The 17,028-nt window shown below is 44.6% G+C and overlaps 1 protein-coding gene across 2 annotated transcripts in view; it reads left to right on the top strand.

Moving 5' to 3' along the window:
- The window catches only part of LOC120897242 (retinal homeobox protein Rx), a 45,184-nt gene that overhangs the window by 6,894 nt on the left and 21,262 nt on the right, over positions 1-17,028 (top strand). For both annotated transcript variants that reach the window (XM_040301956.1, XM_040301955.1), the window contains exons 3-4: positions 4,884-6,200; positions 6,332-6,498. In XM_040301956.1, the coding sequence (XP_040157890.1) occupies positions 4,884-6,200; positions 6,332-6,498 (1,484 nt within the window). The remainder of the gene's footprint in view (positions 1-4,883; positions 6,201-6,331; positions 6,499-17,028) is intronic.

The following is a 17,028-nucleotide window of genomic DNA, read 5'->3' as shown; positions in this document are numbered from 1 at the left end:
AAGGGTTCGATGCTAGTGTGCTACATTTGCAACCATTTGCAAAGTTGCAATATTGAAGATCGTTTATTTTCTTTTTAAAAAGACTGTTTGTTAAATCCGTTATAAGTAATACATTTTATCACCTTGATATTTAAAACACAATCCATGCTCTGTTTGGAAACTATACAGTGGTTGCGAGTGAATGCTAATCGGACACTTCACTCCAGCTCAATTAATCAAAGTCTAACATTTATGAGGGAATTTGTTTAGTTGGCTACAATAGCGATAGGTAAAGCTCTAGCACGTGCGTTTCGTAATGCCGCTTCGTGCCGGATGTATGCGGATGCAGGTATTAATTAGGAAAACAAATTGAATCAAAAGTAGCTGGAGGTTATCGTGACGTCTGGATCTGGCGTCTCGTGACTGTTGCTGTGACCGGCCTGTCAGCGGGATTTCTTTCTTTCGTTTGCGACATTCTAGCAAATCGTCTGGGTGAGGGTACATATTTATGAATTTCCTGCGCTGTATTTATTGATTTTTTAATATATATTGCGGAGCACTGTTTATTTGGGCTCATCGACCTCGTCCTGGGATTCTGCGACAACACGGATACAGGTCTCAGTGTGTTTGTTGATGTCATTGAATCGTATAGTTTCATTGAAGCTGTGATATGTTTTGGAAAAAAACCTTTTTTGTACATAGTATATTTCGCCATGGTAGTATTGTTTATTAACTTCTTCCTCGTTACCCTGTATCTTCAGCGTATTGAACTGTAATTACTGAGTAGCTCGGCTTTAAATTTCAATATCAAACGGTGAAGGATTAATGTAATTCTTGAATGAACTAATCATGCATTGCTATCAGTGATAGCAAGTAATTAGTTAAATATATAGATTTTTCCTAATAAGCATTCACTTTCTAAGAGATAATCTAGCAGCATTGCCATCGCGTTCTCACCACCTTTGTGGTAATCGTTATGTGTTGAAAACTTTAGATAGATGATGGACGCTTTTAAACATGAGAGTAATTATGCGCATTAAAAAAAGGTCATGCAAGATCATTACTTGAGTGCAGCAGAATGTACTTTTTAACGTAGGATTGTGATCGTCAGACAATGATTGGCTGGAGCGAGTTCGCCAAGATGAACAAGCATCAGTACGTCTCGATAGGAATCAATTTATGCCACACGTTAAATGCATGTTTTTATCCCTTTTAATCCCGTGTAGAAACAACGAGCATATTATTAGAAATTAGATGCGAACAAGGGCTTAAAGTATTCCTTCTGTTTAACTCACTCTCTCTCTGTGTCTCTCCCTCTTTGTCTTCGTTAAAAATGAGTCCTTGGAAATGTTAAAGCACACAGACGCTTGCAGCACCAGTCATCCCAAGCCCTAGCTCCATTTCTTCACTTTCCGCCCAGCAATAGCACGGATGGGTAACGTAGTTTTGATACCATCCTCTTTTCATCCTTCTCGCTGGCAGGAATGACATAAAAGTCCCCTTTAAAAGTAACTGGAAGGTGTTTTATTCGTTTGTGGCAGCACCTTTTTGCCGCCGCTGTTGCCGTGCCGAGTCGCTTTAGACAGTGACGTTTGGAGATGTTAATCAACAATCAAGTTCCGATCCTTGACGGAGTTGTCTAGTTTGGATGTTTGGGTTTGCCTCTCACTGGAATTGCATTAAGCAAGAAGCGAGAGATGGTCGGTAAAAGGTGGGAACAAAAATGACTTGCAGCTTGCATTGCAGTAGATGCTGTAAACAGACGACTAATGTACGTATGTTTAGCAACCAATTGCCATCGTACTAATTATTCACTTAGGAAACCGTTTCCAATGTAAGCGAGCGTGTAAAAAGCGTAAACTATTTAATTAGTTTTAACTCTTTCAGTATCGGGGTTATTGGTTACTAAATATAAATTATGTTTTGTTGTTGTCTAATATTTGATCGGATAAAAGAACAGAAAAATTTGCAGATTGTTCATATCTATTCTATCTTTCTCTATTTGCTCGAAGGTAATCTAACCTATCATTGTGTCACATCCCGTAATCCATGTGTGATCATCCTTCAAAGCCTTTTCACTAGTTTGAAGGTGTTCCTGGACTGACAACACTATGTCCCCGTTTGGGGGATATGTTTTTCCCGGTCGAAGTTTCGCTAGTTTTGCTTTTCAACCTCGTCCTAGGTTTATATAACGAGTTTCAACCGAAGGCTCCGAATGAACGGTTCGTGACGGAGCGCCTGTCAATTTGGATCTCAATGATCGCTACAGCACGAGTCTGGGACTTGATAGTGAAACGATATATTGACAGTCCATCAAGATAGCACATTCGTCTCGTAATAGTTAAAAAATGGATGAAACCCTCGAAACTATGTCCCCTTCGGCTGGGATTCGGCCCTGGTGGGAAACTGATCCTATTACAAAAAGAGACCAAAATAACTCGGAATCAAAGAAAGAGAACAAAAGAGAGAGTAAGAGAGGGAGAGTGCAGTTGTACTGGATTGTGAGCTGTATCTGAAAACTGTCCTCGTCAACGGCATTTGATGGCGTTGGTCACAGCACGCCACGTTCTTTACACCAGTTTGGGCACACACACTCACACACAAACATAGGCACTGGATAATGCGACCAAAAACAGGACCCTGACAGAGAGGAAGAGTGAAAAAAACACCACAATCATTTGACTTGCATGATGTTAACACTAGATTTACAATGACTTCCACTAATGGATTGCATTTGATATCGTTTTGGGCGTTTCGTTTCGATCCCCACCGACCGGTTGCCGACCGGCTTCTTCCCTTTCGAAATGGAATCAATCTAAACACTGCCTGCTGTCGCCCCTAGCACAAAGGACAGTTAACACGCACATCAGTGGTTTTGCTTCCTTCCTTCCTTCCCCACCTTGCACTAAACCGGTAGCGGTGGCACGCGGGAATTAGAAGCGACAACTAAATCATGAACGTTAAATCACTCTCAATTAAATTGAATTTGAGCACAATTTAGATTAGACTGCCGAGCAGTCAGCGGTTCCTCACTATACTCAGTTTTTCTATCGATGGTTTTCCGGCTCATTCTCAACCATTCGAGAACGTGCACACCGGTCGCTTTTTGTGGTTGTCTTTGCCACGGCCGATATGTCAGGGAAATAGCAAAAGCAAGGAGTCCGTAGGAAGCGGTAAGCAAGTGGGGCAAACGAGCACTGAGGGGTCGATCGCTATCCTACAAAAAGGGAACAGATAATGAAGCCGCGACGAAAATGCCGGGGTCTCTGTTACCCATTAAACTAAAGCACATACAATTTCCCCACACCGTAGCGTTATGACACTTTGACATGCAAAGCTTGCCACCACGCCAGGGAAGAATGGTCTGACAAAAGAAGGCAACGCAGGGTAGGCTAGGCTAAGCGGAAAACTTGAGCAGTGTCTTACCATCCCTCCCTCCCATACTTGCCCTGACTGTTTCATAGCTTCACAAAACTGATCACTTTGCCGTGCAAATGAATGCGAGTTTCCCGTGTGTAATTAATTTGTCAAAAATAACTCACTTTTTGCGAGTTTTGTACCGAACGAGGTGCGATTATTTACAAAGGGTTGCATTCCCGTTCTGCTTGCCGAAAACAAAATCGCAATGCTCGGGACTCAAATTCACCCCGTTAACGCTAGTAAATTACATTTCGTTATTTTTGGGGCTTAGAAGAAGGAGTTTCTTTTACAACAGTTTACTGTGTAGCGAGGCACGTGCTCGTGGGTACGCCTAGGGTCGGTGCCAGTGGGGGTAGAATTAAGAATGCCCGAAAACTAATTCCAAGAAACACCCGCGAAAGCGGCTTTTTTGAATGGGAGTAAAAAAGGTTACAAACAAATTCCCCAAACACAAGTTTGAACGCCATGCTCGTGTGTTAAACCATTTCCATGATTTCTATGCTTCCGCACGCTACAGTGCCGTGTGATGGAATTTGGTTTTACGCTTTGTTTTGCCTGGCTGCTCGTGCCCACCGTAACTGGGCAGACACGCGATACAAGTTAGTCAAAAAATTATGACCAGTTTGAAACTTATTATGTGTTTTGTTTGCCTAATTTCGATTAAGAAGCAATTCGCACCTGTTTTGCGTTTGGTAAAACGAAGGGCAATACGGTAAACGGAGATCGGAATCGCATTTTGTTTGTTGATGTTTTTGGTTGGTGCACATTTATTACGGTATGTTTGTGGTGTTGTATACTTGTACATACAGAATAACGACAAAAGTAATATATAATAGTTCAGAGTGAATGAGTTGTTGACGTTAAGAGCTGAATTATATATCGTGATTAGATTTAATGATTTATATAATGAGTAGCAAGTTATTAAGTAGTGTTTCATCACTATCGAATTATGTTCCTTGAAATGTTAGAGCATTACTTGGTCAATACCATCTTTGCTCATCTCATCAGATTAATAGCTTTTGCCTGACTGGATTTAAAGCCTACATAAACAAAAGCTTGATTGTTGAAGCACTTATGCGCCATCTTTAATTGGACTTCAGACGAAAAGTCGGAATCCGGAATTGATTGAGCTAATTGAATAAACACATCGATTAGATTGACTTCTTGTGCGATTGAAAACATAACTAGATGACTTGGAGATTGTTTTGCGATATGATTTGGCATGGCTTAACTAATGTTTTTACTAACCATGAGATGTGCATGGTGTAGCAAACTTTAATCAATTGTGTCAGCTTTTTATTACATTTTGTTTTTATGTTGACCTTTCACGTTGTGGTTGTTGCTGTTGAGTTTAATAGTTTATAGCTTTTTTCAATTTACTAGTAGCTCCAGTAGGATTTAGCATGGTGCAGGATCATAAAGCACTCAAAACGTTGGTACCCATCATCATTCTACTTATTTCGCTTCCCGCCCTTTGTTCGCAGGAGACTCGAGCGATGCAACCGATCTCAGCGCATCCCCTCTTAGCCAGATCAAGCTGTGCGATCAGCAGCAAATGATGGCGAAAACACAGCTACCCGCCACCTACGGTCTCGGCAGTCCCTCGAGCCCGGACAAGTATCAGCAACAGTTAGCCAATTACCAGAGCCACATCAAATCGTTGGACCTCGTGGCGGCCAGCTCCCTCGAACCGTCGTCGCCCCAGAGTGCGCTCCATCATCAGCTACCGTCGCACCATCATCTGCATCATCATCATAATCACCAACACCCGCCGGCCGTACCTCACCTCCATCAGCATGCAGCCCACCATCAGCACCACCATGCGCACAATCACCTTCAGCAGCATTTGCATCAGCAGCAGCAGCAGCAACACCAGCAGCACCTTCCCCACCAACTGCCTTCGCCGACGCATCCGTCACAGCATCAGCTTGCGCTGCACCATGCGCAGCATCCAGCCCTCGGCCAGCAGCAGCCACCGCATCCCTCCCTGGCCGAGCTCGAGTACATGAAGACGCTCAAGGAGACGAACAAATACTTCATCGATCGCAGCTATCGATCGCTCGGCTACGCGGCTGGTATGCGCGGCGGACCAGAAGGTCCCCCAGAGGACGGAACGGGCACCTCGGCAGGCGGTGGTGCATCTGGCGGCGGCGAGTACGAGGAGAATCTTTCATCCCCAACCGGCGCAGGCAGTGGTAATGGCAGCGGGAGTCTGAAGCGCAAATACGATCGCACGAGGGATGGTGAGGATCGGCCTGGAGGCAATAGCGGAAATGGCGACGGCGGCGTCCTGTTGCCGGACGGCTCCGAAAGCAATCCGACGTCCGACAGCTCCATTAACAAATATAATAAGCTGCATGAGTCAGCCGATAAATCAATTAGGGCTAATAGTTTCGATTATATGAAAAATTTCGACGAGCTGCGGGCCCGACAGGCTGCAGCGTACGAAGCGGAACAGCACCATCATCATCATCAACAGCAACAGCAGCAGCAGCAGCATCACCACCAACAGCTACAAGTTCTTCACCAGCAGCAGCAGCAGCAGCAGCAGCAACAGACACAACAACACCTTTCACAATCACAACATCCGCAACAGACATCGCCATCGTCCGGGCAGCACGGGACGGCTGCCGGGACCAATGCGGGGACGGACGACTACAATCCGCACCGACAGTCGGCGGACAGTGGTGCGGACAAGGGCGCAGACGACGGTGGCGTGAGTTACGCGTCCAGCGAAGAGCTCAATCAAACTACGTCCAGCGAACAGGGCGAAAAGGTGGGCTCGGGCAGTGACGATGAAGGTAAGATGGAAGGTTTTCCTGTTTTATTTTAGCAATCGTTTATTATCTTCTTCTCCACATTTTTAAATCTGCGCTATGTAACATGGCCTTCATTGTTCTGACGCTTTTTTTGTTTTTTGGCCCGGTTCTAGGTGGTGATGATAATTGCTCGAAAAAGAAGCATCGTCGAAATCGGACCACTTTCACCACCTATCAACTGCACGAGTTAGAGCGAGCCTTTGAAAAGAGCCACTATCCGGACGTCTATTCGCGTGAGGAGCTGGCGATGAAAGTGAATTTGCCGGAAGTACGGGTACAGGTAGGTGTCTAACGAGGATATTGTTTCATTAATGCATCTCAAGCACGGCCGGAATAGAACCATGAATAGTTTTCTTACATTTGACGCTTCGTTTTGTACCACCATCTGTAGTGGTTTGGATTTTTGACAAACATCTGGAGTAGGCCGGACCGGACTCCGGGCCATATCGCCCAAAATCGTTACCAATCATATTCAACGTGATACAATAGAGAATCATCTCGTTACGTCTCGCTTTTTACAGGATCGGACAACAACAAAAAAGGGAAGGAAATGGCGAAAATATGAACTACGCCCTCCGTTTTTGCGTAGTGGTTTGTTTATTTTGTCATCTTGCAAATGCCTGCGGCTTTCTCCCCCTTTGGTCTGCCGTCTAGAAGCGATGCGAAGTGTGCACACTCCTGGTTGTCTGATCGATGTAGGAGTGAGTACGTGGGTACGAGGTCAGAGCCACTAGCCTTCTGTGCACGTTGTTCCTACTGCTTTTGCTGTCCGCTTGCCACTTCCGGGGTTGCCCGTGGCTGGTAAATCGCAGCGGTAATTGAGTTTTCAATTTACCATCATATGAATACGATTACAAGAGGGAGAGGTTTGGTTCGAGCCTTGGGGTGCCGGCGGATAGCAACAGCCCTTGGTATACTCCCTCCGAAAGGGGTGTCATATTTGGTCTATTAATACACACTCTAAGGAAGGGAACGATTATGCCACTTTTGATTGAAATTTTTGTAATTGTTGCGTTTTGACGTTTTCCTATTATATTGTGCACTTAATGAGGCACCAACTATGTAAGCCAGTCAGTAGGAGGAGGGTCAATCAATTTGTATTTTTACGTTTGGTTTGAGTTAAGACGTAGTTAAATCAGACTACTGACTTGGAACCTCTCTTACGAGGTAACGACAGTGTATAAACTAGACCCCTACTTGCCTCTAAAAGTGGTTGATTTGTAAAAAGTACATGTAAGATTTACATGTTTTTAATGTTCTAAAAATTGTTCACCTGTTTTAAAATTTTCTCAAAAAAGTGTGATAATTAGTTTCAATAATTCAATCAAACTTTTATGTTGCTTCTTCCCATAGAATGGTACAATTTTCATTTTCACCACAAAACAACGCCTGGCACTGTTATAATTGAGTTTGAACAACCACCTACCAGCGATGCTGGCACAACAACACTGCACCGAACATTTGGGCGAAAATTAAAAACTCTTCCAGCGGGACGCAACCACTTGCCAAACACCCTCATTATCGATGTCGCACGTCGGGAAGAGAGGACTCGTCATGCATCTGTCAATATTTTCCGGTGTCAACTCCCGGCGCGTTGACGCACTGTTTGAGAGGTTCGTTTTTTTTTCAAACCAGGTCAACCCTCCTTCAACCTTCTTTGCAGTGTGGCAAGTGATGTACAGTCGGTTGAGTCAATCGTTTAAACCCACGCTGGATTACGAAATCAAAGCAGATTTAGGGGCTAATTTGAGTCAAATAATAACTTGACTTTATGATTTTACTTTATTTGATGTTCATAATTATTTTATGCAAATCTCTATATTTTTGGTAGAGGAGTTTTGATGTGGAAGTGTCTTGCAAAACATTTAATGAAATATTGCACATTAATTTTCATTCCTTGTATTTAAGACATATCTTGAACCTACAACTGACATACACTTCCAGCCAAACTTTCAAGAGAAAGACACATTTTTGGAGCGTTTATACCGTCAATGTTACTTATCTCAACCAACCCCAGCTAAACGCACGTAGATGATATTTTTCGCACGCACAACCACTGTAAAACTCGATTGACAATAATGTACGCGAAAGGACCACTCCACCACTTTCACTCCATCAAAGCTTCTAGATGTAGTCGGCAAGAAACAAAAATAACAAAAAAGTGAATGCTACAACGTACACGTAAAGTGACAGCTACACCGCAAGCATAAAGGATGCACCCGGTCGCATCAGAGTGTGGCGCCCCGTGTACACTACTGTCAAGGATAATAACCGTACGGGGAAAGCTACGGCTAAAGTGACTCCGCGGGACATGTTCGCGATTTGCAATTTAGTGGAGCAACAATACCGGCAAATTGTGGAAAAACTATTCCACTTCCACCGGCTGGAAATGGAACGGGCGAGTGTGAAAAAACGGGAGCGAGCGGTAGTCGGTTTTTGGGGTTTGGGTTTGGAATGATGTTGGCGATTGGAAGGTGCTGGTGATGGAGCTGTTTAGTCAATACTGGCACTCACACTCACACATACACACGTCCGCAGCACTTGGCTTCAGCGGGCCGGGAACGGCAGCGGAGTTGTTTGTGGAAGTGAAATTGAATTTCGCGTTTCACCGGAACATAACCTCAAAGTGACGTTTCGTCACAGGAAACATTATCCACCGCCATTCTCGGTTCACTCACTCACGGGTCACGCGGGTTTTCACAAAGAGCGCATTCTGGCTGCCGATGCAACGAGGTCCGAAGAGAAGGTGGAGTAGAAATCGCACCGAATTAATTTTCATTTCCCCTTTCTGCAACACACGCGTCGTTTTCCTTCGTGCACGTCGGGAGGCACGTTCTTCATCCGGGCAGAAACCACTAACTCGTGGTCCGGGCTGCCTGGTTCGTTTCATGAGTCAATTTTTAAACTGACTTTGAAAAGTTTAACAACACCCATTGGACAAGGATTTTCTTAGCCAAACGAATCCCATTCTAAGCTCGAAGCGTGGTTAGTACTGTCATTTGTTTCTGCGTGATGTGTTGTGGCAAAACAATATTTACTTTCCACGGTCAACGACATGCGATAAATTGATGCTGAAAGCACTCCCATCTCCTGTGTCGTAGGATCCTGCATTACGCGAGGTAAAAGGCGGCTAAGGGATGATGATCGGAAGAAAAAAAGAAAGGAAAAAAAATCAACCATCGTGTTGATTGAACACCACGCTTCAGGTTCGCTCACTCACGTTTTGCAACTAGAAAAAAGACATAATCCAATTTTGGTTGAATGTTATTTATTCAAATTCAATTTACCAGCGCTTGGCCAAACGGTAGACCGGGCGCGCATGTGCCGAAGCGTAGCAAAAAAACGAAAGAAATATCGTCACGTTTTACAATTCACTATAGAACGAAAAATAATAAAAAACAGCCTACACTAAACGAAACTGTCAGGCATGGGATGAAAAAGCAAGAACATCAATTTTGGTCGAAAAATCACACCGAACAGCAAACAACTCCACTGAGCTCAGGTGGGTGTGAAGTTGTTGTGTGAAAATGTCCTAAAAGTGAGTAACAGTGTGCTGCGTGTGTTTTTTTTCTTCTCTCTCTCCCGATGTTCTTTCAAAAAGCCATTTGAGCTTCAAAAGTTGGTAAAAAGCAATTTCAATCTCGGTGTCGCTGCCAAAAATCGTTTAGTGATTGTGACGAATGATGTCGGGGCATGCGATTCATTCGCGCTGGTGTTTTGTTACACTTGTTTTTTTTTTGTTGGTCATTGTTTGGTATTGTTTGCACAAGCCTATGGGTGTTTCTTCTTTCAACGCCACCATTCCAGCAAGCAGAGCTGATACGAAAACGAAAAAAAGAAGAACTTCCAAAAGTCACGAATAGTTCTATTTTCAATAAGGAACCATTAGATGTACACTTTTGATTTATATTCACCGGTTTAGTAGGTGCAATCATATATTTTTCACTCCCCTTTAACCCGTGTGTGACTAACGGTTGTGGTTAATTGGGCTTTGTGATTTTTGGTTTTTTGCTCTGCGGACCTTCGTGTACAACTAACATTCAGAATTAAAAGGCTACGGTGCGTCTTTTGCTAATGGTGAAGCTCGCCGGGCTGAGGTGTTGTCTAATTACGCGCGCACGTCCGCTCTCGTTCGCTGTATGCATTGTCTGGTGATAATGATTAATTATGGCTGATGAGTAATGCTGTTTTATGCTCTTTAAATAGATACAGCAGGCAAAGGGTGGCGGCCAGTGGGCACTGTTTTGTTGGAGGGAAATTTAATTACATACCCTGCCACTGCTTTCCATCCTCCCATCCGGACCATCGCTGCATTGATCAATCACAGTCGATAAGCGATTGTGTTCTGCGGGCGCTGCCTCGACCATGGCACAATTAAAAATTACCTCCAAATGAGCTGGACGGACCCGGGAGCTGGGCAGAGCGTAACGTAATATATCGATTGTCCCTTTCGTTTGGAATCATTTGAATAATAACACTCCTCCCGCTACCAGTGCCCGTAAGCCTGGGTTTTCAGTGCGGTCAGTGGGGCGATCGATCGCTCACCTGTCACGTCAAATTAGCATAATAGATACCGAAACAATTATAACAAATTATATTTCCCAGCTTACAGCAACCGTGTGGCGGGTGCGCGGGTTGAGAAGGAAGGAAAAATAACACGGTAATTGACCCCTGTTATCAACCAAAACCTGGCTGCAGGTTTTATTTATTTGTTGCCTCTTTCTCTCGACTATGTGGCCCCCGTGTAACGGAACTGGGGGTAGTGTGCCCTAAAGGATCCACAGGACACCCCGCAAAGCCAATTAAGCGAACGCAAATACGGTGCATGTGCATGCGATGGGGTCTCGATTGGTGCATAGAAAAAGCTTTTTTCCTTCATGCAGCCAGCGGAGTGCATTAGTGGGGAGGGGAAAGAAGTGGAAAGTTTGCTCATGCCGCTTCGACACGCGTCCCTGACCACTTCACATCGTTTAGCAATCACGATTAAGCCGAAGCACAATTGAGTTTAATTTAATTTAAATTGAGCTTTGATTTAATTTCTGCTAACCATAGAGCTTCCACCTACCGAACGCCACCAACTAGACCCCTACACCATTTGGTTGGAAAATGCAAAAGGCTCCAGGTTGCATTGTATGCAAAACCTCCATTATGAAAATTGAAAAAGTGCACCACTCCGACCCGGCGGCCTCAGGAAGCAAAAAACAAACTAGAGAACGATTCCAGGAAATGGAACCGTACAGAAACACACGATGCACATGTGCCGACTTTCTTTCAATTATTTCCACCACCGACGATGGACTGCAATGAGTGTTGGATAGTGCAGCAATTAGTGGGACGCTTACAAAAAAAACTGCTGTTTATACATGCACATTCCTCGCTCGATGGTCGGTTTCGTGTGGCTCTGTTTGCTTAGGGACAGCGCTAGAAAAGGATAACGATGGTACTGGTGGTGCATGCCGTCCTGATCACGATACACGTCTGTTATTGCGCTTTTATTTGCGACCATTATCGACCGACCCTGGCCCTCAGGTGTACGGCGGGAATGGTCTGGCGTGCGGAGCATGAAATCAAAATTTAATCGGTTAAAGGACACAGTAATTAAATAGTCATAAATAATCACATTCAAGCGCGATCACGGAAACGCAATCGAAGCACCTAGCCATTCAGTTTGTGACGGCGGACCTGGTTGTGACAGCGTTAGCAGCAAACGAACCAGACGGACCCGACCCGTACGGTGTAACTTGCAATTAAGTTGTCCCTTATCCGCTTTCCCATTTACGCTCTACCCCAAATAAAAAGCGACACAAAGTTTCACATTTCACCAGCGTGAAAATGCGTATGCGAAAGAAGTTGCACATTGGGCTGTTAGAGCAGAGGGGGGAGAGAGGGCGGAGAGTCGAAGGTTGTTTTAATGGTCTCTCATGATAAAAAGCAATTCCCGGCAGCAGTGCGGAGTAGTGTGCCGGCAGTCAGTCGGTTGAGCAGTATGGGTTTGTGCTGAACGGCACACTTTAGATAGCATCTTCAAATAGTTCACATTAGTTGAAATAATTAAATTAATTAGTGTCGCCCCGTTTGCGTGACAGTCTGCGAATGGGGCTGTCATTGTACGGTATAAGATGCACATCTAAAGTTGACTACACGGTGCGCATTATGTCTGCGTGACACGAGATTTGGTGACACGCTTGTTTGCCCATCGTCTAATGGTAGAATTGCTAGTGCGAGAAGGACTATACTTTTGCAATTATACTCTACCGAGCGTAAAGTAATAAAAATACAATGTTGTAGTAGGTTCGTTGCAGAAGTAAAATGTGTGTACCATAGAAAACAGCAAACACAAGTACCGCGAACTCGTTGCATATCTCGTCATGGTTGTTTGTTTATTTTCCAACCTGAAAGGATGACCTTGCTAAACCACACTTTTCGAGGAAAGTTTGTACGACTTTTGCTTCATTAACAAAACATTAAGAGTGTGTTAAGTTAACTGTGTTAGTTAACTAGTGATGAATAAATACCATTTTTCCGGAGTCGGATCGATCCGAACTCATTCAAACCTCGGACTCATTCGGACACATCCGGAATCATCCGTATAGATTCGGACTCGACCGGACTCATTCGGACTAGTCTGGAATCGCCCGGAACCCGGTTAAGATCCGAAGTCAGATTCATATTTTGAGCATCGGAGTCGGAGTGGATCCACGACTTCATTCCGAGTTACCGATCATTAGTTTAAACTATTGACGCAGTAATATTTTTTTACAGAATACAGAGGAACGCCGTTTATGCGGGTTTATGCCTTTTATCTGGCTGTCCGTTTATTCATGCTGTTGAGAAATGATATTTTAACACAAAGATGACATTGCGTGTTGGGGAGGATATTTTAACAAACCGTTATCAAAGCACAGTGACATAACAAAAAATGCTAAAATTCATGGTAAATTTCAAATATTCTCATTAAAAAAACTGAAGTAAATAAATACTGGATAGGTTTTACCAAAACATAGTAAAAATTTCAAAAAACAATCACGAATTTTTAATATCACATAATCTTTATTCCTTTATCCGCGTTATTTTAGTATCCAAATAATCCCAGATAAACTTCGTTCTACTGTATTAGCTTTGGACAAAAAATCAATATGTTTGCAACGCTTTGTTACTAGTTGACAATGTTACATAAATTTAGCTGTAATTGTTTACGCTATTTCTAACACGCAAATAATTTATAATAGTAAATGACCGCTAACTGAGAGGTAAACAAGCTTAACGAACAACGTTCGCTCACTGGAGTGACGTTTCTATGGATTGATTGTTTTGATTGGCGTTGACTGGTATAAACATACCAAACTTTTTTTTTTCATTTATGTTGATATAAAGTATAGTAATTCGTGTGATGGCTTAAATTAATAGCAAACGTAGGTAAAGGACCCTAAATTTGTGTGAAAAATGCTGATTTGGGACAACTTTCTCTTCATGAGATTCCAGTTAGTGCCAGTAAAACACAGCCAGTTAGTGGGCACTGTATAAAAAATAGCAAAAATTTAAAAAAAATGAATAATCTTTTTTCTGAAATATGCATTTGTTAATAACACCACAAAAGAGATAAAAAAATTAATGTTCCCCTTTAAACTTTTGTTTAAGATTCCATAATTTCAACTTTAGAAACTAAAAATGATTGACTAATCAGCACCATTAAAAAGAACTATTTTTAAAGATCTAAAACATGCTCTACCATACAATGCTACAATTCAGCAGCCAACAACTGTCACCCGATAACTAACACCACCAATGCGGTAATCAATAAAAGTGTCACCAATTAACGCCGAAAGCAAAAGCGCACTTAATCAATCGTTTCGGGAAATCTGATTTGTTGTTAATTTACACACTTAATTGGAGCGTTTTTGTTGGCCTACATGGAGACGAGGAAGATTACGGGCAGCCAAAAACCCCCGAAAGCGCAACATCATTACCGTTTTCCCGCGTGTGATGCATCCCGGAGGAACACGCGTGGGACACGGGCGACTCGCGGGCGTTTCGATGTAATCTGCTTCCATCACTCAAACCCACCACTGGCGGGTGGGGACGGACGGTAAATCCCTCCCGCGTTTCTGCCGAAGCCCCAGTAATTTACCAGCTATTTGTCTATCGAAGAACGGATTACAATTAGCGGAGCTGTCACTGTCACGTGAGTGGCTGCGCGTACGTCTTGCTCTCCATTTCTAGCGCGCGCATCGCAGGGACGTGATCGGATCTTATCGAGTTGTCTGAGATATCTGTCAAGTGGTTTTCCATCCATCCCTGCGCATCCCATTCGGACAGGTAAAGGAAAGCTGCTATTAATACAGCCGCCGACCCGAGAATGGAAAGATGCACAGCGGGGAGGGGGGCGAGCGGGAAATTCAAACAGGAAAATAAAGGGAGAACCCCGAAAAAGAATGGATCCTTCGCTGGAGGAAGGAAACAACAGAAAAAGTCAATCAAATCGAAAGATCAGAAGACGCGGAGCTACGTAATGCCAAAGATGGATCCAATTTCTTCTCACCCCGGCCGCACGCGAGGACATTCGGATCGAAACGGAGAACGGGAAATTGAATAATCCGGCTCCGTCCCTGCCCGCTCGTCTCTGTTGCGGAGCCATGACGCCCACGTTCATTGGGCATTCGTGCCGGCTGGGCAGACTCGTCTCGATGGAATGTGTTTTTCCGTTCTGTTCGAGTCGAGAGCTGACCCAAGTTTTATTCCTTTTTCCACCATCGCCTGTCGTAAACTGCTCGGACGGAAGATCTCAACGTTTGGGTATCCCATGGCTCCGGAGACGGCGGGGGTGTTTCACGGTTATTTGTTTCGATTCCACATTTCCTCCGCAATATCTTCATTTAACGAGATCGATCGAGCGAAATGCGATTTACAAAATTTCATAACGTTAATCCCACCGTTTGTCTGTTTTTTTGTTTGCCCGAGAGCGCGGTGTGTGCGGGGGATTATTTGGCTCAACGCATAAGAAAAGAGCCCAAACCTCAGCCCTGGAAAGGGACAAACAAACGGAACGCAGGACAAATCCAGATTAAATTACGCTTGACGGGTTATTGGGTTGCGTTGCCGCAGGCACTTGAGCCTGCAGAGGCGCAAGGTTATACGCCAGCCGCACGCGCGCCGTCTGCCCTCGGGGAAGCAATTTGGTTGACGTCGCCGTCGCCGGAGTGAAGGGTGCAATGTTTGAGGTTTTCCCTCGAACGGCTTTGCGCGAAGGAAAACACATGTTTTCTCACACAATTATGAGAGATTAGGACATTTGTCACGGTACGCCTAATGATGTGGGCTGAGAGCTTTCTTTTGTGTTCCATGGTAGGAGTTGATGGAGGTTAAACCAAGTGGGCTGAAACAAGAGTACCTCATAGGTTAACATTTGCCTTTTTATTTCGTTTAAAACTTTGCTGAAATAAATCCAAATTATTCTTAAATTTTGTATACAATTAACACATAAAAAATAAGCACGTATTGTGCAAACTCGTTGTCATATTTGGCATTTCTTGTACATAGTCTGATTTATGCTTGGGTGTGGAGTATGCTTTTCCCCCAAAACTTCCTGAACTTAGCATCGTCTTAGCACCGACATCTTATCCCGACAATAGGTCCAATTTGTCTCGTAAATTGAACCACAATAGCAAACGGTTACAAAATCATGAAAAAAGGGCGCTCCCAAAACCGAGATCCTTTGCTCGTCTCGCGCAATCGTGCGCATCGGGGCGTGCGATAATCATCTCCCTTACTCTTGCTAACCGCTTCTAACAGGGCTGATGATAGAGCAGTTGTGGGGTTTACATTAAATGGCACGGAAAATCGATCAAAGTGTGCGAGCGAAAGGCGAATAGCGGTGAGCGAATAAGAGCGGAACACACAAACGAGCGGCAGGGTTGGAGAGTTTTTCCCATTGCTTGGAGCGCGGTGGGTCGGATCCGCAGCATCCAGCCGTGTTTGATGTAGCCATCGTATATCGTACGATGCTCGGTAAAAGAAAATGGCTGCCGTTGCGCGCTGGAGGAAACTCGACGCGCTGATGCTTTGCGGCATCGTACGGGCCCCGTCGAAGTGAACGTAGCACAATGGTTTACCGCTTAATCGACGGGTAATCAAATTATTCCTTTTAATGAACGCGTTCACGGACGGTAACGATGGAGTGTGTTTGTGTGTGTATGCGTGTGTGTGTGCGCTCTTGCCCGTGGTTCTTGTGCCTTTGGCCGGGCGAAACTTTTCCACTGCTGTAGTGTCAATTAAGCCGAACTGTGGACACAAACGGTCCAGCAGGAACGGCAATATTGCCGATTCAGCGACCCACCGGGACGGTGCGCAGGTGCTAGAGCGAGTCCGAAACAAAGTCCTGCTCGGTTTGGCGTTGATTATTTAATTTACTCATTCGATTTCAGTTCAAACGCCTTGTGCGCCGTACGCGCACTCTGTCACCAGCAGACTCAGAGGCGGCCATCGGGCACGATGCAAGTAAACCCGGGACGATGCCACCGACATCCCCGTTGGTACGATGGTGCACCGGACCCGCCGGGCCGGACCGATCGGCGGTGGTGGAAAATTAATTCCAAAGTCCCGATACGAGTGACACCGTTACAGCTACACCGGGCACACCGACCTAATGGGCCACCTGCAGCGATGTGCATACCCCACCCTGTCACTCGCCTGGTGAAAAGGGGTGGTACGACGAAAATGCAGCGCATAATTATGTTTCAATCGAGTCCTGGTTCGCGCTTTCGAGTGCACACCGGTATCGCTACAGGAACAGGGGCACGGCGGTGCAAAGTGG

The sequence above is a fragment of the Anopheles arabiensis genome, chromosome 2 (assembly GCF_016920715.1).
Source record: "Anopheles arabiensis isolate DONGOLA chromosome 2, AaraD3, whole genome shotgun sequence".
Classification (NCBI taxonomy): domain Eukaryota; kingdom Metazoa; phylum Arthropoda; class Insecta; order Diptera; family Culicidae; genus Anopheles; species Anopheles arabiensis.
This window is presented reverse-complemented; position numbering and strand designations above follow the sequence as displayed.